The sequence below is a fragment of the Besnoitia besnoiti genome, chromosome II, assembly GCF_002563875.1.
Source record: "Besnoitia besnoiti strain Bb-Ger1 chromosome II, whole genome shotgun sequence".
Taxonomy (NCBI): domain Eukaryota; phylum Apicomplexa; class Conoidasida; order Eucoccidiorida; family Sarcocystidae; genus Besnoitia; species Besnoitia besnoiti.
Window position 1 is genome coordinate 1,841,211 of NC_042357.1, and position 22,768 is coordinate 1,863,978.

The 22,768-nt window shown below is 59.9% G+C and overlaps 3 protein-coding genes across 3 annotated transcripts; 1 reads left to right on the forward strand and 2 right to left on the reverse strand.

The window, feature by feature from the left end:
* Positions 1-640: 640 nt before the first annotated feature.
* Positions 641-13,420, reverse strand: BESB_036110 (uncharacterized protein; the record flags this gene model as incomplete). The annotated part of the gene is made up of 13 exons (XM_029362197.1): positions 641-782; positions 1,214-1,340; positions 1,778-1,952; positions 2,386-2,487; positions 2,956-3,004; positions 3,464-3,504; positions 3,856-3,951; positions 4,495-4,720; positions 5,127-5,172; positions 5,593-5,698; positions 6,196-6,322; positions 6,682-11,866; positions 11,953-13,420. 13 exons carry the CDS (start codon positions 13,418-13,420, stop codon positions 641-643), a joined length of 7,890 nt encoding a protein of 2,629 aa, XP_029221162.1.
* Positions 13,421-14,348: 928 nt separating this feature from the next.
* BESB_036120 (uncharacterized protein) lies at positions 14,349-14,645 on the forward strand (the record flags this gene model as incomplete). Its single annotated transcript, XM_029362198.1, has 1 exon — positions 14,349-14,645. The coding sequence occupies one exon, from the start codon at positions 14,349-14,351 to the stop codon at positions 14,643-14,645; it is 297 nt and encodes a 98-aa protein (XP_029221163.1).
* Positions 14,646-18,559: 3,914 nt separating this feature from the next.
* BESB_036130 (Coiled-coil domain containing 124 family protein) lies at positions 18,560-21,455 on the reverse strand (the record flags this gene model as incomplete). Its single annotated transcript, XM_029362199.1, has 7 exons — positions 18,560-18,637; positions 19,018-19,113; positions 19,556-19,635; positions 20,124-20,235; positions 20,422-20,502; positions 20,730-20,834; positions 21,306-21,455. 7 exons carry the CDS (start codon positions 21,453-21,455, stop codon positions 18,560-18,562), a joined length of 702 nt encoding a protein of 233 aa, XP_029221164.1.
* Positions 21,456-22,768: the final 1,313 nt, after the last annotated feature.

Consider the following 22,768-nt stretch of genomic DNA (forward strand, 5'->3'; position numbering starts at 1 on the left):
CAACTTGCTCTCCTCGACTCCATGTCGCGCCCGATTCGTCTCTTGTTTCTCTCTCTTAGCCTACGCGGTTTCGCTCCCGCTCCGCTCTGCTTCGCCTCCACTCGCAGCGCAGCGCCTCTCTGTCCCTCACGCCCCTTCCGTCTCTCCCTCGCCCGCGCGACGCCGCGGCGTCTAGCTTCCTCCTCGCCAGCGCGATTCGCCCCCGACAGTTTTTTTGCCTGCCGTGGCGTCGCCTCGACCCGCGCGCGCCGAGCTTTGCGTGCCCACGGAGCTCGAAAGCCTTGTCTCCTGGCCGCCTGAGTGCATGCGCAGGCGCGCGTCTCCGTCCCCGCGGCCCCCCCCCCTAGCGCCGCGAGAGAGAGCGAGAGCGGAAGGTTTCTTTTCCGCGGTCTGACCTTCCGCAGCGAGGGGTGAAAAAAGACACGAAACACACGCGAAACGAGGCGGCGGAGCCCAGCGCGGGAGACGACGCGAGGAGAAAGGTGGGCGGGGAGGGGGGGGGAAGGGGACGCGTGGCGGCAGAGAAAGCCTCGCCGGTCGAGGCCTGGAGCTGTGCGCTGGATGACCGCCAGTCACCCTCCCTTCCAGCTGCCATCGGAACGGGAGGAAAGGACCAAAAGGAGATTCAGACGACGACGGCTCACGAGTCTTTGAGGATCCAAATTTCCACCAGCGTAATGAGGAAGTCGCCGAGTTCGTCCCGAACGAGCCTCGGCGAGCCGAAAGACGCCGACTTCCTACTCTGGCCTTTCCGCAAGTCTTGATCGACAAAAATCGCGACGCTGAGAAACGAAACAAAAGGAAACATCACGATGAACCACCACGCCGAAGACGCTCAAAGAAAGAGCTTTTTCGCCCGTCCACCGAAGCACAAGCGACCATACGCCAGAGAAGGGAACGCAACAAGAAAATACGTAAACATGCATGTATGTACATAAATGCATATATATCTTATATGAATATATATACATATATACGCACGACTATGTGAGAAAAGCATGTGGACGCAATGGACAGAGGATAGAGGAGGCCACGCGGATTCTCGTTCGCCTCGGCGCCGCGGGCAATGCTCTTGAACACCACATGCGCGACCTCGCACTCTGAATTGGAAAAACATTCGTTTAAAGTACCTATGAGTTTGCACGCATGCGGCACACTACGGACTTTCGAGAAGCAGCTCTAGCACTCGTGTGAGTGGAGACGTTGGCCTCACTCGTTTCCGCCGATGACGATCTGCTTGTGCGTGACGTTCATGAACAGCGCGTTCGCCCCCGTCCACCAGAAAGCTTCCTGCTCAGGCTCTAACTGGCAGACAAACGAAATGTCTAGAGGCGCGCTCGCTGCACACACACGCAACCGCGAGACAAAGTCCATGACTCCTGCGTCCCTCGGTCACACTGCCACCCTCGCAGTGCGCAGAAACACCTCTCCATCTGCCAACGAATGCATACATACATATATATATGTAGATACATATATACATATACATACGTATATATGTAAGAATAAATGCAAATATATAATATTGTGTTGAGTCAGGTTTCCAGAGCATCGCCACACGTCTGTGAGGAATGAACAAAGACTGAGCTTCCCACAAGGCGCTCCACCGGAAAATCGAAAAGCAGAGACTCGTGAACCCGCCACCGCAGAATTTCGTTTCCGCGCTGGGATGTCGGCAGCCCCCCCCCCCCCCCCCCCCTCCCGCAGAGACAGGCCTCGACGTCCAACGGTTTTCAGCAGCCGTGGGGAGCCGCAGTTTGAGCGACACGAAACGTACATGCCGCAGACTTGGCGTCTAGGCGCAGAGGGAAGGGACTGAAGAAGCCGACGATTTCTTGATCAGTCGTCATCAGCACCAGGAGCATCGGCGAGCGCAGAAACAGCGTCAGGCGCTGGAGCATCGCGGTGATGCTCATTCCGTGCTTGTCGCTCGAATATTGCAGCGTGGGAACCTGAAATTAAAATAAAACGCACACGCAAAACTCTCGCGAGGCTCGTCCAGGGCGACGCCACGAAGCACGAGATACACGACGCGCACGGTGAAGCTGAAAAAAGCCGAAAACGCCGACGAGAGGGCTCACAGGGGACATCAAAACCGACAGCGGCGGCGCGGCCACGTACTTCGCCAAACGCATGGAGTGACAAGCGCGTTATCTCACGCGCGCGTAATTAAAGGTAAAGAAAGACATAACGCTTGCCGCATTGACACACGCCCATTCGCATATGCAAAAGAGAGGATGCCTGCGTGGAGACAAGCAGATTCGCATGTGTAAAAAGACGTGTTGTGCGTGGATGCGTAGAAAAATGCGCAGATGACGTGGAGACACGAAGCGGGCAATGTGCAGCGCATGAAACAGATTCCACATTTCCTGATCGCGTCCTCACAAGCATGCGTTGGTTTTCGGGCAGCCAATTCCAGACTGCTTCCCAGTGGCGCGGCTGCAGGATGCGCGATTCGTGGCGGAGTCGCGGGCGATGGAATTGCCTCTGAGAACAAAATCGCAGAAAAGAAGACAAAAATACGGAAGCCGCGGCAGACAATGCGGAGCCACGCGCCACCCCGCCACGCGATGCGAGACCTCAAGACGCCTCGCGCAATGCGAAAAGAGGAGAAAACGATTGTCGAAGGAACGAAGAAGAATCTGTCTGCATGTGCGTCTGCATCTGTCTCTGCGTGCGGCTGATTGCGCGGCCCCTTTCTTCGCATCCGGCGCCGCCTTCTCAGCATCTCTCTACATGCTCCATGTGCAGTCCGGGCGTTCGGCAGGCAACACAGCTTCCCGTCGCGCGGGGCGGCAGGTTCGCTGTCCCTCTCGCGTTCTGCATATGCACACCCCTTCCGTGCTGCTCGAGGCTTTTCGTCCGCCGCCTCTCACAGGAGGTCTGCACCGAATTTCAGCTCCAGAATTGGTTTTTCGGTTTCTCGCGGCCAGAGCGAAGCCGCCCGGGGCTCACCATGCGCGTCGTCATCAAATACGGAGTCGGGAACGCGACGTCCAGTTTGCTGCAGACACACGTCGCCGAAAAAAAATCCACCTCGCAACCTGGTCGCCGCGGGGCGTGCCCAGCCAGAGCGCCGACTCCTGACTCGTGCGCGCTTCTCAGGAGCAGAGCGCCGCGGCGCTTGCGCGTTTTTTTCTCACTCGAGCTACGAGTAAGTCTTAGCCTTCGCTGACGACAATTCCTCGCTATGGGCTGGCATGCGCGCGGACGCGCGTGAGCAAGGCGAGTCTCGGAGACACAGAGAGAGAACGCAAAATTGCTTAGGCTACAATCCTTGCAATCTGCGACTCGAGCTCGCCGCGAAGATCCCTTCAAGCCCTCCCCGTCTTTCTCTTTGAAACTGAGTACAGGGCGTGTGCTAGAGCAACGCAGAGAAAAAGTCCGCCCTTTTCAAAATAAGAGACGAACAAAAGCGGAACACAAAACAAAATCAATGCCTGAAGTGTCGGCCGCGCCTTACTGGAAAGGGGCATCGACGCGAAGCTTGTAGCGATACGCTGTCTGCACGGAAGCGAGTCCCCAGACAGCAAAAGGCGTTGCATTTCCACTTCCTCCATAAACAAAAATTCCGCTAGCGGCAGACGCATGAAGCACGCAAGCCCTCATCCCAAGCAATGCCTGCAAAAAGGTGCGCCACACACGCGTTGCATGCAGACATCTGTCTCCATATATATATATATATATATATATTGGCAGATAGAAATCTAGATATGGATATGAAAATATTGAAAATATTGACATTTTAGCTGTCTTGATGTGACAGGCGCGCTACCGTGTGCGCTTGGGCGCGGCTCCTTGCGCGCGTTCAGTTGCGCCTCTCAGGCTGCCTCGACTTTTCTCTCTGCGCTTTACCTTTGAAAGGCCGCTCAGCGTGACGGCCGGGTCGTCACCGCAGTTGTAGAGGACGTCCTCCGCTGCTTCGTAGTTCGTGCAAGCTAGCAAGGAAGGCTGGAAAAAAAAGACCTGCAACTCGAAAACTTTAGTGAACCAAGGCATGCCAGCGCCAAGGGTCTGCACCAAAGGTGCGAAAAGAACGATGCGCAAGAGAACGCATCTCGAGGTCCCCCGACGCGCTAAAGCATACGCATATAAATATATATATATATATATATATATATATACGGACACACCACTACATATATATACAAATATATACACACACATATATGCGTAGATAATATATACATATACACACATATATAGACAAATATATATACAAATATATACACATACATCTACATGTATAATTCCATATATATATATATATATATATATATACTGACTACGATGTAACCACACGGCAGATGACTGCATGCACATGCGCAAGTCCGTGGCTCAGCGCGTAGAGAGCAGACAACGAGGGAAAGCAGAAGGCGCGTGTGTCAGGCCAGCAACCTGCCAACGCCACTCCGCTTAGATCCCGGACATTACACGGCGCGCGGGCGCTTGGTAGATGCGGGTGCCGCTACGCGCTGCTGGGCACGTGTTTACCTCGAGGAGTTTGAGCAGCGCCACGCAGTGTCTGTAGAAGACATTGGCGCCTTCGTAAAGGAACGCTCCATAAATGCGTAGCACAAAATCGAACGGCAGCATCCGAGCAAACCCGTCCTGAACGCCCCTGGCGACCCACGCCGCGACGTCGATGGTCAGCGAGCGCAGATGCGCGTAGAGCCGCGGCAAGCGGTGCGAGATCGTCGCCGTAATCACCTTCACAAACCTGAGAAAACGGCGCGGAGACACGCAAGCAACGACTTTTTTTGGCGCGGATCCCCCGACGCGCGCAACAACGGACGGAGCCGCGAAAAACAGAACAAGGAGACAATAGGGGCCGCCTGCTTGATGTAGGGACGGACACGCCGAAGAAAGGGCACCACAAGGGGGGGGGACGCAAAATAAAGAGACCAAAAAGAAAGAAAACAAAGGAAAACAGAGAGAAGAAAGAAAGGGCGCAACAATTCAGAAATACGACACAGACAGACAGATAGAACGGCAGAGAGGAGGAAGTGCACCAAAGTGATAAAACGGTTCTCAAGCGAGTGGCGACAGACGCTTAGAAACGCGCAGCGACGCAGGCGCGGAGAAACGCGTGGATGGCGTGCGACTCTCAATTCGCGCAGGCTCACCGAACGAAGTCTTTTCTCCTGAACGGCATGAACGGGGCGTCGTGGTCTGAGAACCAACCTCACATGCAGACACGCCGAGACGCTCGCTGCGTTTTCAGTCTTCAACAGCCTAAACGATTCTTGATCTGTGCGATCCACGCCAGGCGCGACTCAGACAAAAGCAACACGCGTCAACAGTCCATTAAAAAAACCTCCAGGTCCTCGTTTCGTTCCTTTCGCTCCTGTGGGTGTCTCCGCTACGGTTTAGGGTTTACGGCTTCTTGCATTTCGCGTGGATTCGTGTTTGGTTTCTTCCCACCCTTCGCCCCTCTTCAGCTTCGCTAGATGGGCAGCCTTCAGTTTCACAGTCGAGATCTTCCGGCGGGCCTCCGCGTCAGAATGTTGCATCACCATTCGGGTGTTCGGCGCTCAATCTTCAGATAAAGAGCTAGGTTCATTCTGTCCCACAGAACGAGAAGAATCTTACTGTTGCGCTCCTTTTGAACCGCGGCCTTCAGGAGACAGTGCAGAATCACGTAAGTCGCGTCCTCCTCGAAGTACAGCAGCAGCACGCACGCCAGCGGAGGGAGAACCTGCGCGACGGCCAACACACAAATATGTACATATATACTAAGATAGATACGCAGGTATGGATAGATATAAATGCATTCGTTGTCATACGTGTTTAGAATATATACAAATATATATGTATGTGAACGGTGTAGTCTATTACCCGCTATCGACGCACGCATATGTATGAACGAGGGCATGAATGCACCTATATCTATCCTCCCGTACATGTAGACACAAAGGCATGCAAATATGCGCTGAGTTATTGCGGGGCTCATCTGTAAGTGACTATATACATATAGAAATACAAATATATGTATATGCTACGTTTGCACCGACATATAGGCCCAGCGGACCTCCGTCTCGCCAGTATGCATATTTATGGATGTAAATCTCTAAAACGCAAATACACACATAGGTCCATATACTGTGTACTGTTTATGTACATATGCATGGGAATATTAGAAATGTCTGCAGATTCAGCGGCATGGAGTAGCTGAGTCCACAGGTGCGGACTTACGGGACAGAACTCGATCGCCCCGTGCAGGGCGTTGAGGCACCACAGGAGCCTGCGTGCCTTCTCTTTTCCCTCTTCCGTGAGGAGAACGTGGAACTCCGTGACGTCTTCGAGCTCGTACACGTCTCCCCTACAAGACAGAGAGCGCAGAAAAGACGTTTCGTGATTCAGCCCTTTTTCGCTTTTGCCTCGACTATTTCTTTCTCCGCAGCTGACTCTCTCCTGGCCCCCTCTCGGGTTGGCTCGCCCGCCACGCCCTTGGTGTGGCCCGGCGCCATCGCGCGGAGCCTTCACGCGCAGCTTTTTCTTGTCCACTCTTTCTCTTACTTACTAGCCTGCTCATCTGATAAACCCCGTACTTTTTCTTCTCTTTCTGCGCTTTCGTGCGTCAATCTGCGTGCCTCGCCGCCGGGCCCTGCGCGCCCCCTGTGTGCCGCGTTCCGTTGCGCCGCCCCACTCTTTCTCAATCAACTTTCTCGTCTGACTCACTTCTTCAGTTGCCGCCGGTATTCGTTGTTCGCGTCGGCGCTGACGCCGCTGGCGCCGGGTCGCGCGCCCTGCAGCGTCAGCCAGATGGGCGAGGCGGAGACGACGGACGCGCTCAACTTCCCGCTCTCGGGGCTCCGGCTGGCCAGTAGCCCGGGGGGCCCCTGGGGGCTGGCGGCAGGCCTGAAGCTCGGCGACGGCGGGGCCGCGCCCCCGGGGTGCGCGAGCGGGCCAAGGAACGGGGCGCAAGCCGCCCCGTCGGGCGCGGGTGATAGCAGGGGCGGGCCCCGGGAGGCCTCGAGGCTGGTGGCGAAGCCGCCGGTCGCGGCGGGGGACCTCGTCCAGCCGTTGGGGGCGCTTCCCGCCCCGACGACGAGCTGAGCAGGCAGCGAGAACGCGTCATCCGCGGAGGCGGGTGTGGCGAAGGCCGGGGTGCCCCCCCGCAATCCAGGCGGCAGCAGCGCGAGCTGCGTCGTGCGATCGGGCTTTTGGACCGGCTTGTGTAGCCGCAGCCCGAGGTGGAGGCGCCGCCGCCCCTTGCTTGGGTCCCCCTTGCCGGGGTTCGCCGCGCCCCTCCCGCTGCGGTCCGCGTTCACCGCGTCGTCGCCCCCCGGCAGCGCGGCGCTCCACAGCGACTGCTGCACGCCAACCGTGGGAGTGTCTGGCACAGAGGCCGTCTCGCGCTCAGCCGTCGTCGGTTTTGCAAAGAGCAGAAACGAAGACGAGAGCGACGCGGGAGGCCCCGAGGGTACGAGCGCAGGCGACGACGCCCCCGGGTATGCGTACTCGAACTCCTCGCCGCCTGGCAGGCGGGGCGAGGCCCGCGGAAGCCCCGCGGGCGTCGAGGCGTTCGAGGCGTCCACCGACGGCGGCAACCGAAACACCATTGCATCACCCTGGTCCTCGTCGTCTCCCCGCTCGCTTGCCCTCTGCTGCGCTCCCCGGCCGTGGCTCGCGGCCTGGCTCCCGCCGGTCGCGGAGGACGCTGGCGCGGAGCCGTCGCGGCCGCCAACCCCCGAAGAGGCGACCGACGGTTCCGCACTGGACGAAGCGCCAGACCTCTCTGCGAATGCGGTAAGGCCGCCGGAGCTCCGCCCGCGACTGGAAGCCCGAGAGTAGCCCAGCCCCGAGCCTTCGCTCCCGCCTTCCCGTCCGTCTTTGCCGCCCGCGCCGATCAAGCGGCCCTGCGTCGCGTTCGCCGCGCAGCAACACGGAGACCACGAGGTGAGCAGACTGTTGGCCTGCTGCGGCCGCAGCGCGGAGGCGGGCGACGACGGCGAAGAGAGCGAGGAGCCAGCTGCGTGGGTACGCCGGGAAGACGTCGACGCCTCGCCGTCGCGCAGCTCCGCGCGCGCAGGGGGGGGGCTCTTGGCCGCGCCGTCGTCCCCACCCACCACGCTGTCCTCGCCTTCTTCGCCGTCCTCAGACAAGCGCGGAGGGAGCCGCTCCGAGGAGTGGAAGCGAAAGCTGGGAGCCTCGCGTTTCCAGCCTGCGTCGTCCGAGTCCGGCTCCTTCTCCGCCTCGGCGTCGTCGGTCGTCGTGCGGCGGTGTCCAAACGGATGCGGATGGAAGAACAGCTTCTTGAAGAAGCCAAAGTTCAGCTTCTTCCCGATTCCTCCCGATTCGCGCTCTTCGTCTCCATGCCCCCCCGGCCCCTTGATCGCCCCTCCGCCCGCCTTGTCTCGCTCGTCGGTCTCGTGACCCACAACGCTGTGCGCCTTCTTCTCCTTCTCGCCCGACCCGCCCGCGTCGTGCGCACTCGACGGAGACTTGGGCGTCTCTCCCTCCGCGGCCGCGCCCCGAAACAGCGCCCAGCGCGCGAGAGAGCTGGGTCGCGCGCCCGCTGCCGCCGCCGGCGCGGGGACGGGGATCTGCTTCTTGGCTGCGAGGGCCGCGGCTTCAACCTCCCTCCCTTCCTCCTGAGACACGGGCGCGGAACCCAGCGGCTGTCGCAGCACAACGGGAGAGTGCGAAGAGTCGCTCGCCGCGCCGACAGTGTCGATACGCCGCATCTCTTCTTCGCCTCTGCCGCCCCCACTCCCGTGGCCCAGCAAAAAGCGTTTCTTCCCGCCAGGCGCAGCTCGGGACGGAGTGCCCCCCGGAGCGGCCTTGCCTGCCGCGGGGCAGCCTGTCTCGCCGTCGGGCGCGGTCGCGTGCGCGTGCGAGGGCCTGCTGCGCTTCCAGGGGAGTCGGCTGGTCGGACCCGGGTTCGGCCGCGGCGTGCCGACTTTGCTTTCGGCCTTCACCAGGCGGTGGAATCCCACAGACGACAGCGTCGTCGGCGCGGACGGCGAGCGATCCAGTCGCCCGTGGATCGGCCCCAAGATCGGGACGCCGTCGGCCCCTTCGGCTCCAAGGGCCCCCAAGTCCCCCGGCGTCGTCTCCTCCGCCGTGAGGTGTGGCGTGATGACTGGGAGCGCGGCGCCCTTGCCGCGGGGGGGAATGGCCCCCCCGTCTTTCTTCTTTCGGCCAAAAAGGGACTTCCTCTCCCGCTCCACCGGCCAGTCCCCTGCCGCCCGGCCTCCGAGCCGCCCCGGACCCGCCGCGGGTCGCTGGCCTCTGAGGATCCCGGCGACGCTGTCCGACACGGTGCCCGCGTGCGCCGCTTCGTCGTCTTCGCTCAGCACCCCCCTTCGCGGCGCCTGGATCGCTGACGTCTTGGAGGGCGTTCGCGAGAGCTTCATTTTCCTACGGTTTTTGAGGTTTCGCAAGTTGTGGGCGAACCCCGTCTTAGGGCTCGGCGAGTGGTTCGCCGCCGCCAGAATCGAGGCCTGGTACTGGCGAGCCGCCGCCTGCGCGGTGAAGAGGTTGTAGTCAGAAAATGCGGAGTACATGTTACTACGGTAGGGGGGCAGATCTTCGGGGGACAGGTTGCGATCCACCGGGTGGTCGGCCGCCGTAGCAGGACTGTAGGGCGTGAAGGAGCCCATGGAATCTAGAGACGAGGCAGTGTTGAAGCGCCGAGGCAGCATGCTGCCGCTTGCTAGCGCCCCAGAATCGCTCGCCGTCGCGGCCAGGTAACTCGACAGAGACGAAGCTGCGAAGGAAGAGGAAAGGCGCTCGCGAGACCTCTCCCGCGCTCGCCGCATCCGCTCCACGTGGCGCATATGCCGGTGGTGCGTGTCGCGCATGTATCGCCGGAAATCTTGGACTTCGCTGCTGTCGCGCCGCCCGAAAAGCTCTTTCGCCAGCGCCTTTTGCTTCTCCACGTCGAGACTCTCGTCCCCGTTTTGCGTGTCGCTCCGCCGGAGGTTCATGTAGTCCACGAACAGACGGTCCGCCGCTGGCCCGGGGCGGCCCTTCCCGCTCTCCCGTCTCGCACATTTCAGCGCCTCCACGTCCGCCTCCATCCGACTCAGCCACGCCGGCACACCCTCCCGACCACCTGACGACGCCGTCTCCGCGTCGTCGCGCGTCGGCGCACTGTACCCGGCCCCCAGGGTCGCAATCGCGTCGCTGTCGGCCCCCCCTCCTGCGCGCCTGTACCCATCGACGGACCGCGCAGAGGCGTCCCCGCCGGCAGCCGCGTCTCGCCCAGCCCCCAAAATGGCCTTGACCCTCGCTTCATCGATATCCGACGTCGACCGTCTCCCCAGCCTGTCTCCGCTGGCAAAGCTCCCTAGCCCGTGCATCAGCGCCACGCCTGCGAAGCGGTTTCTCAAGTTGCCGTCTGCGCCCCCCAGGGTAGCCCCAAGTGACCCTGTGGCCTCCTCAGCGCCTCCAGACGGGGCGTCGACCCCTCCTTCAGGGCCCCGCGCGTCGGCTCTTTCACCGCCTGCTCCCCCTGGAGAGTTCGCGTCACCCAACGGAGATTCGCCCCTCTCGCCGGCGGCATGTGCCGCCCCAGCTCCGGAGGCCGAAGGACTCGGCGGCGCAGGCCAGAAATTCAGGTCGTCGCGGATCGCTTGCCCGAGCGGGTTGTTGGTCACACGGTGTCTGCGGCCGCCAAAGAGCGACAGCCACCACGGGGTGGGGGCCGTCGCCGAGTAGTAAGGCACGCCTCCACCTGGCGTCCCTCCTTCTGGTCCGCGGACCGCCTGGTGGGGCGGGCTTCGCGCAGGCGCTCTCCGGGAGCCTTGACTCCGTTCGCCGCCCCTCGGCGAGGCGTTGAACCACGTTCTGAAGAGGTCGGCGGTGGATTCCGTCAGGTCGGAAAGGAAGAAATCACGCAGGGGACCCTCTCGTGCGTCGCCCGCGCCGGAGGCGGCGCCGCCTTCACTGGGGTGCATGTGCGCGCGCCAGGACGCAAGTGGCGTGTCAGTTTCGAATTCGAGGTCTTTCAGGCGCGTCTGTTTGCCGGATATGTCCTCCTGGAGCCCAATGAGCCCGGCCGAGAAGGTGGGGCACTTTCCCTTGAGCGTGGAGGGGACGCGATCGCCGAACGTCTGCTGCAGCGCATTTCTGTACAGTTGTTCGTGGCTGTTTAGAAAAACATACGCGTCGTTGGCGACGAGCCAGACGACTCGCTTTAGTCCGTCCGGAACGCCATACCGGATCCCATACTTGAGCGCGCTGTGCACAGCCTCGGGGCAGGGCCGCGCGAGCGTCTGGAGCCCGGGGCCCGCGGCGGCGACGGCGGGCAAGTCTTTGCCTGACCCATTGCTGCGATGCGTCGCGCGCGTCGACGGCGTGATGGCTGCCGAGCTGGAGCTGCGTCTCCGCAGAGTGGGGTGGGCGATGGAAAACATCAGAGAGTGGTGGTGATGGTGGTGCCGGGGGACGCCGGCGGGACTGCCGCCTATCGCGCTGGGGCTGCGCGTCAAGCCGGAGTACGGACTTATCGAGAACGAGTGTCGACGCTCCCTCCCCCGCGGATGGTCGTTCAGGGCCAAGCTCATCTCCGCCTTGTCTCCGCGGAAGTAGCCCAGCAGCCCCGCGACCGCACTCTGCAGGCTCCGAGGGCTGGGCGGCAGGCCTGGCCCGTACTCGATGACGGCGACTGAGGTCACGGGCGTCGAGAGGAACGACAGCGGCTTCGAAGAGGCGCCGCTGGTCGCCAAGGCGGTGCGCTCCTCCAGGAGGACGGAACCTCCCGGAGACGCCGCGGCCGCGCTGGCCTCCGCTCGCTCCGCCTTGGTGCCGAACGAGCCCGACTCGCCACCCCCCCCCCGGACGCGCCCGAGGCCGCCGCGCCGGCTCCGGCCGCGTGCTTCTCCGCCGCGTTCCTGCCGCTCCCTTCGCTCGCAGGCTGGGGAAACGGATACAGGCGGCTCTCAAACAGAAAACGCATGTGCTTCGCCGTCCAGTTCTGGCGGTCTTCTGCGTCGCCGAAACGCCACCGGCTGAACTCGAAGGCGTCGACCCACGCAGCCGGCACGTAGGCGGGGAAGAGCAGGACGCCGTCGGACGCCGCCTGGGCAATGACTGGAAAGGCGCCCACGGCGAGCGCCTGCGCAGCCGTGGCGCCGGCCGGAGGCGGGAACGGCAGCGGGGACGCACTGAACAGTCCACTGGGCGACGACGCGAACGAGGCTGCATGCAGCGCAGAAGACGACGCAGGCCGCACCACCGGCGAAGACTGGCAGGAGAGCACTGGAGGGGGACCAGCGAACGAGCAAGAGGCGCCGCCAAAGCCCTGCTGAGGCGACGGCGAGGAGGGCACGCGGAAGAGAGGCGGCATTGGGCTCTGAGACGAAGCGCACAACGAGGCGCGACCCTCCGGTCGCGTGAGCGACAGCGAAGAGGTCGCGGCCTCGTCCCTCGGGGCGTGCAGCGAGGCGTGTGACGCGCCCGCCGCGCCTCGCTCCCGGTCTCCGCCGCCCCCCCTGCCCGCATTTCGACGCGGCTCGCCCCTCGCGGGCCGTGCATCGTCTCCGGCGTTGTCGAGCGGCGAGGCGTCCCGTCCCTTCTCGGCATTAGGCGCGGAGGGACCGTGCCGGGGCGAGGCCCACGCCAAGGGCGAAGAGGAGAAAGAGAAAACCAGCGAGGTCTCGGGGACGGTGTCTTTCTGCGCAAAGTCCGACCAGCAGAGCGAGGACGACTCCGACAGCGTCGGCGGCGCACACGCCCCAGCGGCGACGGTGTTCGACTCATTCCGAGCAAACTCCGAAGAGAGAAACCGAGACAAAGGAGAGACAGACGGCGTAGAAGGGAAAGGCCACGCGGTTTCGCGCGGCTCGGCTTCAGAAGAACAGAGACACGAAGAGAGACCGGACGATGGCGCCGCAGACGAAGGCCCCGAGAAAGCAGACAAAGGAGGAGGCGACGGAGAAAAGAAGTCTTCTCGTGCCCCAGCCGGCGCGCTGTCAGCGAACTGCGGAGCGAGAGAGGTGTCCCTTGCCGGCGCGCGCGCCTCAGCACAGATCGCGGCGTCGGAAGACAACTCTTCGTCAGAGTCCGACGCGACCGGGCAACGCTCTTCCTCTTCTCGCGCACTAGCGGCTACCAGGCATGCCTCGCGCTTTGCAAGAGTTGCCCCCTCTTTGGCAGACAGCGGCGCGCCGGAGGAGGTGCACAGGCGCGTCCCGCGCCCGCGAGGCGGGGAGAGGCGGGTCGGCGCGGAGGAAACGAGCGGCGACGCATCGGGGGGGGTGGTGGCTGGAGACCCGGACGGGGCGCCGCTCGAAGGCCCCTGGGCATCCCCCGAAGAGGGAGTGGCCCGCTTGCCGCCAGCGGCTTCCGACGCCGCGAGACGGGAGCATAGCAGACGGCCCACCGACCGCTCCGGCGTGGCCTGGCGGCTCGAGGAGGTGCTCCCGGTGGAAGCGCCCGTCCGATGAGAAAGCTCCGAGAAGGCATCCATCGGCGCAGCGAGCACGCAGGCGACAGCGGGCAGAGCACGCCGCCCGTTGGAGCCGGGAGACGCACGCGCACCCGGTAGACAACCGCGCAGAGCAGACAAAGGCGCGACTCCGCAGACAACCGCGCAGCGCAGACAAAGGCGCGACCCCGCAGCAGCCCAGGCCGGCGCGCCGCCGCGAGTCCGGCTTCTCGTAGTCCAGACGCGAGCACAACTACTCGAAATCTGCGAGGGGCAGCTCGAGGACTTTTAGAAAAAAGGCTGGCAAAGGGCGGAAAAACGTTGAGAGGGGGAAAGCCAGAGAGGCGGTCGCCCAAGGGTGCGAGGCGCAAGCAAAACAAGACGCGCACGCTCCAACGCGAAGACCGGCGTTCCTCGGCGCGGTAGGTTTCCGCCAGCAGCGCCTAGTTACGGCGAAGCCAAACAAAGGAAAGCAGCAACGAAAGGAGGCTGAGGATGCGGTATCTGTACGATCGCGTGCAAGCGACCCCCCTCCCCCCCCCCGACCCGCGAGAGCGCACAGGCCGCAGGCCAAAATATATTTTCCAAGGACCAAACTACGCGGGACACGCCAAATCCGTTCGCCACAAAGAGGCGTCCATTCAATGCAGTCGCCGACAGAGCACGCAGTCGATGCTTCTCGGCTGACAAAGACAGGGGCACATGTAGGTTAATCGAGAAAGGGTTTGACAAATAGATCGGCGGGGCCCTCTCCGTTGCCCCCGCGTCACACAGGGCCAGAAACGCTCTACGCATGAAGCTCCACTGCCAGATCAGGCAGCAGAAAGAAAGACAGCGCTGAAGGAAGCTCTGTGTGGCTGGCGCGAAGCGGCTGCCGAAAGCGGAGACAGCGACAGGGCAAACAAGACGGCGCTTCGCGCTGGCGGCAACGATCCTCATTGGCGCGAGTAAGCGGGCCGCAGGGACGAAGATGGAGCAAAACGATAGGGAAGAACTGCCCGAGAAAGCGAAGCACGACGTCAAAACGTGGGCAGGCCCGGGGGAGGGGGGGGGGGAAGCTCACCCGCGAGACAGCGGCGACGCCGGCGCTGTAGAGGCGATGGAAAAAAGCCGAGTTCGTCTGAATATGGACCAGAAAAAAAGGCAGCAAAGAAAAATCCCCCAACGAGAGACGAAGACGCGGGAATGCTCTACGGGAGAGGTGGCCGGGGGAGGCGGAATCGCAGCAAGCTGCCGGAGTCGGGGCGAGCGCACAGCTGGCGGGTGAGCCGAGAAGAAAACCTGCATCGCATGGCCTCGAAGGCACTCACTCAGACGGTGTGGACTCCGCAGAACGAAGCAGAGACAAGAGCGCGAACAGGGGGCGACACTCGTTTTTTCTCTCGCGCGCGTTCAGTCTCTCGAGCACGGCGCGCCGGCACACGCTGTGAACCACAGCACAAAACGCCGGCACCAAAAGATACCTGCAGACCTTTCCCGTTGCACAAGGCCGGTGACGAGAGGGTCAGGGACTGAAAAAAGACAAAACGCGGACGAAAGTTACAACAAGGCAAACGCGTCACCAGGTGGCTATTCAACGAAAAGCCAGCCATAGGAAACTCGGGAGAGAGGCGGCCGCGAGACCCCTCCAAAGTTTCGCCAACAGGTGCCCACAAAGCAGAGTACAAAGTCTGCGCTTCAGAGTGGGAGACGCAAAGATACAAAAGTAACGAAAACGCAAAGTTGATGCCCTGGAGGAGACCCAGCAAACATGGACGCACCCGCGCCGGTTTCAAGGGCTTGACCACCGAGGACGCGCTCGCGGATCGGCACACCATTGAATGCGTCGGTTAACGTCGCAGAAAGATGTTTTCGCGGCTCTTGTACCTCTTGCCCTTTTCGTTTCCTTCCATTAGGTCCGTTGCAGCGTTCAAACTTTTCTCCGGCGGCGCCGTTGCAGCGCTTCCCTCGACAACACACGGAGAAACGGCACGAGTTTTTCAGCTGCCGAATTCCCGGCTTGGCAGCTCGCGCAGCAACTGTCGGCGGACGCCTCCCCAGTTTTGTTGGTTTCCGCACGTTCTGCGGGCGAGACAATGCCACGGGAAAAAAGTCGCGCCATCGGATGCAGGCACCCACGGCAGCGAGAGACTGTGACACGAGACCGGTTCCGTGATGACTGCGCATATGCGGGACTCCCTGTAGAGTATCGCAGGGGTTGTCCTCGCCCAGTGTAGAAATGTTTCAGGTAAAGACGCTCGCACGCGTTCGGTGCATTCCCCGTCTCTCCCGTCTGCATCGCCTGTGTGTGAAAGGAGAAAAGTTCGGCGGTTTTCGCCGCGCCTCCGCGGCGCTCCATGAATCGGGCAGCATGCGTGCGCAAACGCCGCCACAGAGAGGACACACCGAACCGCGGACACCGCTCGCTCATCCGCGCCCTCTCTGCTGTCGGGCTGAGATACCCGTCCCGGCAGGCTGACCGACAGACGATTCCCCGATGATTCCGCGCAAATATCTACAGGAAAGGGGAAGAAAAGAAGCTGAAGCGCCGAGACGTGTGTGGCGATTCGCCTGCCTAGCAAAACTCGGCGGCAGGGCCCACTTTGAGAGTCAGAACCGAGCGGGCAAGGCATGCGCTCAAACGCGCAGTTTGGGCAATCGTGGCAGTGGCTCGTCACGTCCGCAGGTTTCGTCCTCCTGTCGTGCGAATGTCCGTACTACTTGCCCGCCCCTGCAGCAGGTGAGCTACGCTTGCTGTCTTCGAAGACCCGAAGCGAACTGTTTCTGCTCGGGGCGTTTCCCAAAAAGCGGCTTCCGTTTTCACCGCGCTTGTCGCGCGGAACGCGACAAGCGCGGTGAAAACCCGTGGCAAGAATCCAGTAAAAATAGCGCTTCGCGCCGGGCGGCTGTGAACCGCAGAGTCTTCGCGCGACTCACGGAGCCGCCCCTGGCGCCGACAGACTTCAGCCAGGGCGTTCTGAGAGAGAATGCGCAGAGTTCAGCGAGATCACTTTGAGCCCCAGACAACACGAATACGGAAGACATGGCCAGCTGGTACAGCAGACTGCCGTGTCGCAGTCGCGAGTCCGACAGCCGTCCGCCTCATCAGCAGGATCTCTTGCGTTGCCGAAAGTTCCAGAAACAAACCGGCTCCGCGTGCATACCAGCGCTTCTCTGCGGGAGCGAAAGTTTCCTCGACGTGTAGATTCATTCCTGAATCTGTAGAATGCGTGCGCCAATGAACAGCCAAGCCGCTGCTGCGACCCTGAGCGCAGATCGGGGCGTGCTGCCGCTGGTGGCCGCTGCCTGTCAGAGCGCGAAGAAGGTGCTCGCTGGGCTAACAGTGAGAAGTGGGTATGTCAAGGATGTCAGTAAGAGGCAGGCGCCGCTGGTAGCAGCTGCCGACCAGGCCGACACTACCAACCCGCGCTGCGTGTCTGAATCACAAGATTTCAGCTCCTCACGCCTGCCTCACGAACTGAGCCCCAGTCGTTCGCAGTGCCTGTTCAGGGGGGGGGGGGATGTTTGTGAAAGCGTGAGGACGAAAGCGCACAGGGCACTGTTGGCCAGCGCCTGCGCCTCCAACCGAGGCTGATAGACGGCAGCAGGCGAGACCCGTTCTTCAGCTGGCTCGTCCGAACCCTCCCGGCTGTTCACAGAACGAGAAAATATCCCTCGCGCATGCTGCAGGGCTCGCACTTGCCTGTAGACAGACGTCTCTTCGTATCAGGCGGCTGCGACTGGGTTCATCCGCCTAGAGTCGGATATGTCGGCCCGCACGCAGCTTCGGGCTCACTTGCGCGCCGCCTTCGTGAATATTCTGCTTTTTCGAGCGAGAGGTGGAGCTTCACGTGTGCTCCAGGCATGGTAGCAACCCCTCGAGTCGGCTCAGGTCTGTCCGCTGCGGTGCTTCAAACCCACAATTGCCGTCGGACTTGCTCCTCGTCCTCCACAAAGTTACGTTTACCGCAGTGAGCATTTGCGTCCCCGATCCCCGCAGCATGCGCCGTCTGTAGACTGGAGTATTCGCCACGCCGCCGGATCTGTCAGAGCTTCCCTCTCTTGCCTTGGTGTCTGTTTTTTGTGTTTGCTTTGTGTCTGACCCTTCATGATAGACAACTTCCTCAGCTATCCTTACGATATGCGACCTCTTCCGGCTGCATACCGCAGTGCGAAAGCAAGGGTGCTACGCAGTGCAAGAAGACTGTCTGAACTGCGTAGAGCCAAACCCCCCCCGCCCCCCCCCCCCAAGATGTTGTGGTTGTGAAAGTTCGCTACAGAAACAGAGCAAGAAACTAGCTCCTACGAACGCGAACATGGAGTCTTTTTAATTGAACTACTGGAAAACAGAAAGCTAGAGTATAAACCTGGGCTTTAAAAATATCAAATCATAAAAATTATGTCAAATATAGTAGATTACAAAGTTCTTTTTTAGTCCAAATTATCGAATTACGTTCAGATCCTTCCTCAATCTTAGGGTCTATTGATAGCCACAATAATGATACGTGTTTTCAACTACCAATTCTAGTACACAATGAACGGCCTTTTTGTTCTGGAATAAAAAATTTAAAATCTAATATGCATTCAGCACCTTATTTCAGAACTCATTCAGAAAATGCGGAGCCTGGCCGAGACCAGTCTCTTTTTCCTCGTCATGCCTCTAAGGCTCCGGCCGCCACAGAGCGGAAGAGATCGACCTGTACCGGTTGCTTCTGTGGGTGTCTGTTTTTTTCGAAGAGAAAAGCTTCCAGTGCAAATTGCGAATGGAGTCCGCCGCACTGTAAGGAAAGAGAATGCAGAAACAGAAAATACCGAAGGAACGCCGCGGGAGACCTTTTCCTCGACTCAACCACAAACACACTGAGGCAGCGCCCGCGCAGACATGAGGCCGCGGACACAGGACGCGAACTCGAGAATCCACGATTGAGGCGGGCCCCTTCACTCTCCAGGGAGCTTCTAGCGGGTATCGAGACGAACAAACAAGGAGGTAGAACGAAAAACGACAGCAAGAGTAGACAGAAAGACAGCGGAGCGAGCAGGCAGGCCCCGGAGAGACAGCGGAGACCCAGAGGAGACAAGCGGAAACAGAGCAGGAAACGAAGGAGAGCAACACAAACAAGCGAAGCCCCGAAAAGCGGGGAGAGAACAAGGAGAGAAAGAAAAGACGAGCAAACAGAACACCGTAGGGGGCCTCGCCGCGTTCTACGGCACCAGCGTGGACGGCGACAGGGCCGCCGCCGCCGCAGCTTGATTCATTGGATTCTCCGGCGCCTTTCTCCACTGAGAAAAAAAGAGAAAAACAACTCAACAGCGACGAAGCGCAGGCCTCACGTTGCTTGCGCGGTACACGAAATCTTCAGACACACACTGAGTAGGCGCGGCCGACGCCTCCTGCTAAGTGGAAAAACCGTGAAACCTGTTTTTCAACAAATGGCGCAGCGCCATGCGTTCTCCATGCACTTCGAGCAGCAGAAAACGAGCCGACTTGCTAATATTTGTCAAAACGCGACATCTGTGTCTGTGATGTTCACACAGCACCACCCCATCTCACTCCGTTGTCCAGTGATGGTACATTCACCCGCAAATATCCTTGTGAGAGCATCTACACTGGTCGATACATGGAGCATGAGAATCCACGCGTTGCAGCTAGCCGGCCTTACTTGTTTGTTGAGCATTTCCATCAACTGGGATCTCTTCAGAGACGGATTCTCTGCCTTAAGTCGAGGCAGCCACGCTTCCTCGTAAGCCTTGTAGGCCTGAGACGGACGACGCAGCAAACTCGTGGGTCGCTATTCAAACACAAAGAAAATGGACTGCCAGCTTCCACATCTCCATGCTCTCCGTGTAGGCATGCGCACGTGTGCAGCTGCATGCGCTTGCGCGCCTATCCGCCACACGTGTGCATGGATAGACATGTCCCGCCCAGGCAGGCATCAACTCACACGCTGCAACTTTCCATATATGATATATGATTTCGAGGCACAGACACAATGTAATCATGGATGCGCTGCTACTAGCACTACCCGTATTAGCGAAACCGTCCTCCAAGTTGAGAGGGTGGATGTGAGGCTGAAAATGTCTCCGCCGTCGTCCTCTCCCCCCCAAAGCGTTCGAGCAGGCCCGCGCTCAGCCGCGGCCGATTCATTTCCACAGATGCGACATGCTTTCTCGCTGTGTCTTTCTTCTCGCTTCGCTTACCGCCTTCATGCGTCTCTCTGGATGACGGTCAGCGCCGTCGCTCAGGGACATCGCAGCGAGCGCCTCCTCGACGCCCGACGCTGGAAAATAAACGAGAAATTCCCAAAAAGGAAAGAGAACAGAGTCTTTCACAGAAAACACGGGTATGCTGACAACAGACAGACAGCCGCCAGTAGTCCACAGGCCCCACGCGCATACTTGCAGCTAGACGGAGATATATATATGTATATATACACACATAAATACAAACACAATATATACAACGAAAAAATTACATATACACGGACGGGGTTTACAGACTCCCCACGCCGAGATGACCCACTTCAAAGCGATTGTGCTGCGCCCAAAATCGACGGCATCGCTGTATATTTCCGCGTAACAAGATGTGTGAGATCTTAAGCGAGACTGTGGCGCCGCTGCGTAGCAACGACAGACCCATTCTGCGTCTCCTAGTCTCGATAAAAGGAGAAAAACGAAACAGCCTGCAGTTTTTTCCTCGCTGCCTGCGCGTCTCCATGTGAGGACAGATGCATGCATGAATGGAATGAAGTCACTGTTCATGTCTTACCGGTGACCAGATGCACACCAGCTTCGCGCGCCTCGAGCGTCTGCTGGCGAATGATGTGATTGATGTTGGGCTGCAATTCCATTTCCTTCGGGGACCTGCTCTTGGCTTCCTCCTGAGAAAAAACACAAAAGGCATTATCGCGATCTTTTCCTCGCCTCCACTTCACAGAGGCCGCAGAGGAACGCTCCACAACTACGCTCAAGCCGGCCCCCTCTCTGTCGGCCGAAACGCTTCAAACTTGTACGGTTTAGGATCGAGGGTATTTGCATCTTCGCTTGCGGTTTCTCGCGCGTTTCACCTCCTCGGCCTTCTTCTTCTGCGCAGCGGCCAGAAGAGCGCGCTGTTGAATCTGTGCGCGAGTCAGCTTCGGCGGAGGCGCCTGCAGAAAAACCGAAATGCGATCTGAAAAGGAAAGTGAAGCCGCAGCGAGAAGACGAGGCGAAGCGAAGACGCAAGGGGACGCTGGACAGCAAGTTGGACGGCAAAGAAGAGAATGCAGGAACCCAAAAGGGAACCAAAGCTCCAGGACCGCTCCAAAAGACAGGAAACAAGGCGATCCGAAGAGGAGCTCCAGGCGGGAAACTGTCGACGCAGCCGAGGCCTCACCTTCTTCTGCGTGTTTCTTGCGGCTGCCGCATCCTCCTCAGCGGCCAGCCGGCGCAGCTCTGCCTTGTGCTGAGCGCGTTCTTCAGCCTTCTGTTGAGCCGCCGCCTGAAAATTCAAAATGAAAAAAAATATCTCGCGTTTCCTCTTTGCCCCATATCCTCGCCCCGAGGGCAAAGTCCGTATATCTCCAATATATATTTATACTAGTTTTTCCCTTAAACGTTCATAAACGGTTCAAGAATTAACACAAGTTTGATCCAGAGGCTCGCAGAGAACCGAGTGAGGCCCTGCCCGCTTCAAGCGGCGCGGCTCTAGCCACGCAGGCGGATGCCTCTAGGCGCGTGCGCGTTAAAAAGGAAATGGAGTGTTCGAAGGCAAGGTTGCTAGAGAAAACGGCCAGAAACCTGAGCGAAACCCAGCGTAGACCGCGTCCGCGACTGAAGAACCGCGCGCGAGGGCCTACGAAATCGTGCCTCGGGGCTGAAAGCTATCTGTGAGGCCTGCCTCCCCTCCCCGTTGTGCTTCTCGAGGCGCCCACGCCCATGCAGGTTGAAGTCGAGAAGAGAGCGTGCGCACCTTCCTTTCCTGCTTCCTCGCGACGCCTTTGTCGTTGTCTTCCCACTTTTTCCGCTCCGCTTCCTCGGCTTTGATGCGCGCAGCCTCTGCGGCGGCAGCGGCCTTCCGCTCGCGGGCGTCGATGGACTTTTGGTTCGTAGACGGCGCCATGTTTGCAAAACTTCACCCGCCCGCAAAGGAATCGATCCAGCTGAAGCGCGCAGCAGCTCGTGCTTCAGCTTGACGGGAAAACCGCAGAAATGCAGGTCGTCTCTGTGTGGGCCCTGCGTTGTGTGTGCGTCGCCGCGTCCACCAAAGGTATCTCAAAGAGTCGCCTCGATCTCGGGCGGATCAGAGACGCCCGCCGTCGTGACAGCAGGCCAGCGTCCCGCTGCGGAGGCGCGCACGAAATGGAAGCCCTGAAGACCAACTCAGGCGGCGCGCCGAAGGCGAAATCAAACGCTGCGTGAGCCCGACGCCTCGTAGAGGTCGCAGAGCGCACGGCAAACGGGTAACGGCTGACGAGAAGATGGCAAGAAGACGCGGCGAGAGCGAAAGCGCGTCAGGAGAAAATGGACAATATCGGTGCAGGAGAAGGAAAAAATCAAAGACAAACAAAGAAGAGCCTGCGACGGCCCAAAGTGACCGCTTTTCGTCAACTCTCGCGCGTGGGTTCTCCGGGCTGGGCTACGGATCAGCGGCACCAGCAGACGAAGGGCCTCAGGAGAAAGCGATCCCACGCGAACGGCAGAAATGACCTGATTGTCTCTAACAAATGAAATTAAGACACGGCCAGAAGAGAACGGAAAACTTCTGCGCGAAACGCGGCCCGACGCTGCTTCGATTCTTTCGCGGCACAGAGACTCATGCAGGGCAGAGGACGCCGCGAAGGGAGGAAGACGAGAAGAGACACAACGCAACCGCAGAAGCTCTCCAAGAGACCCCAGCCTCTCACTCCTCGAAAAAAAGAGAGTAGGAGTTGCAGGAGGGAAGGAAACGGTCTTCTTCCGCGTCGGACGGCGACAGCGTGAGAAGAGTCGAGAGGAAAAGGCGCAACATCGCATGCAAACCACGCCCGCGGGCGGGAGTACCGGCAAAGGCCCCCGAGAACCTGACTTTGGAAAAGTCCACTTTCGCTCATATCACGAGCGAAAAAGACGAGAAACAGACATAGGCAGGCGTCAGGGGGCTGGGTGACAGAAAGGGAAGGCAACCCAGAGAAATCCTCGCTCACAGAAAACGGCGAAGGCGACGACGGCCGCGCCTGCCAGCGCTGCTCACGTGAAGACGTCTGCCCGTCAGCTAATCTTCGTGTGCCTCGTCGGCTGAAGAGAGGTCTCTGCGGCGGTATTTCTCCTTCTAGGCAGCGAAGGAGGACACTCATGCTTTGCATGCCTCTCGCGCGGATGTATTCCAATTGTAAATATATGCGTCAAGTCTGCCTCTCTTTAGAGTCTACGCTGCTGGCAGCGCACGCCTGAGGC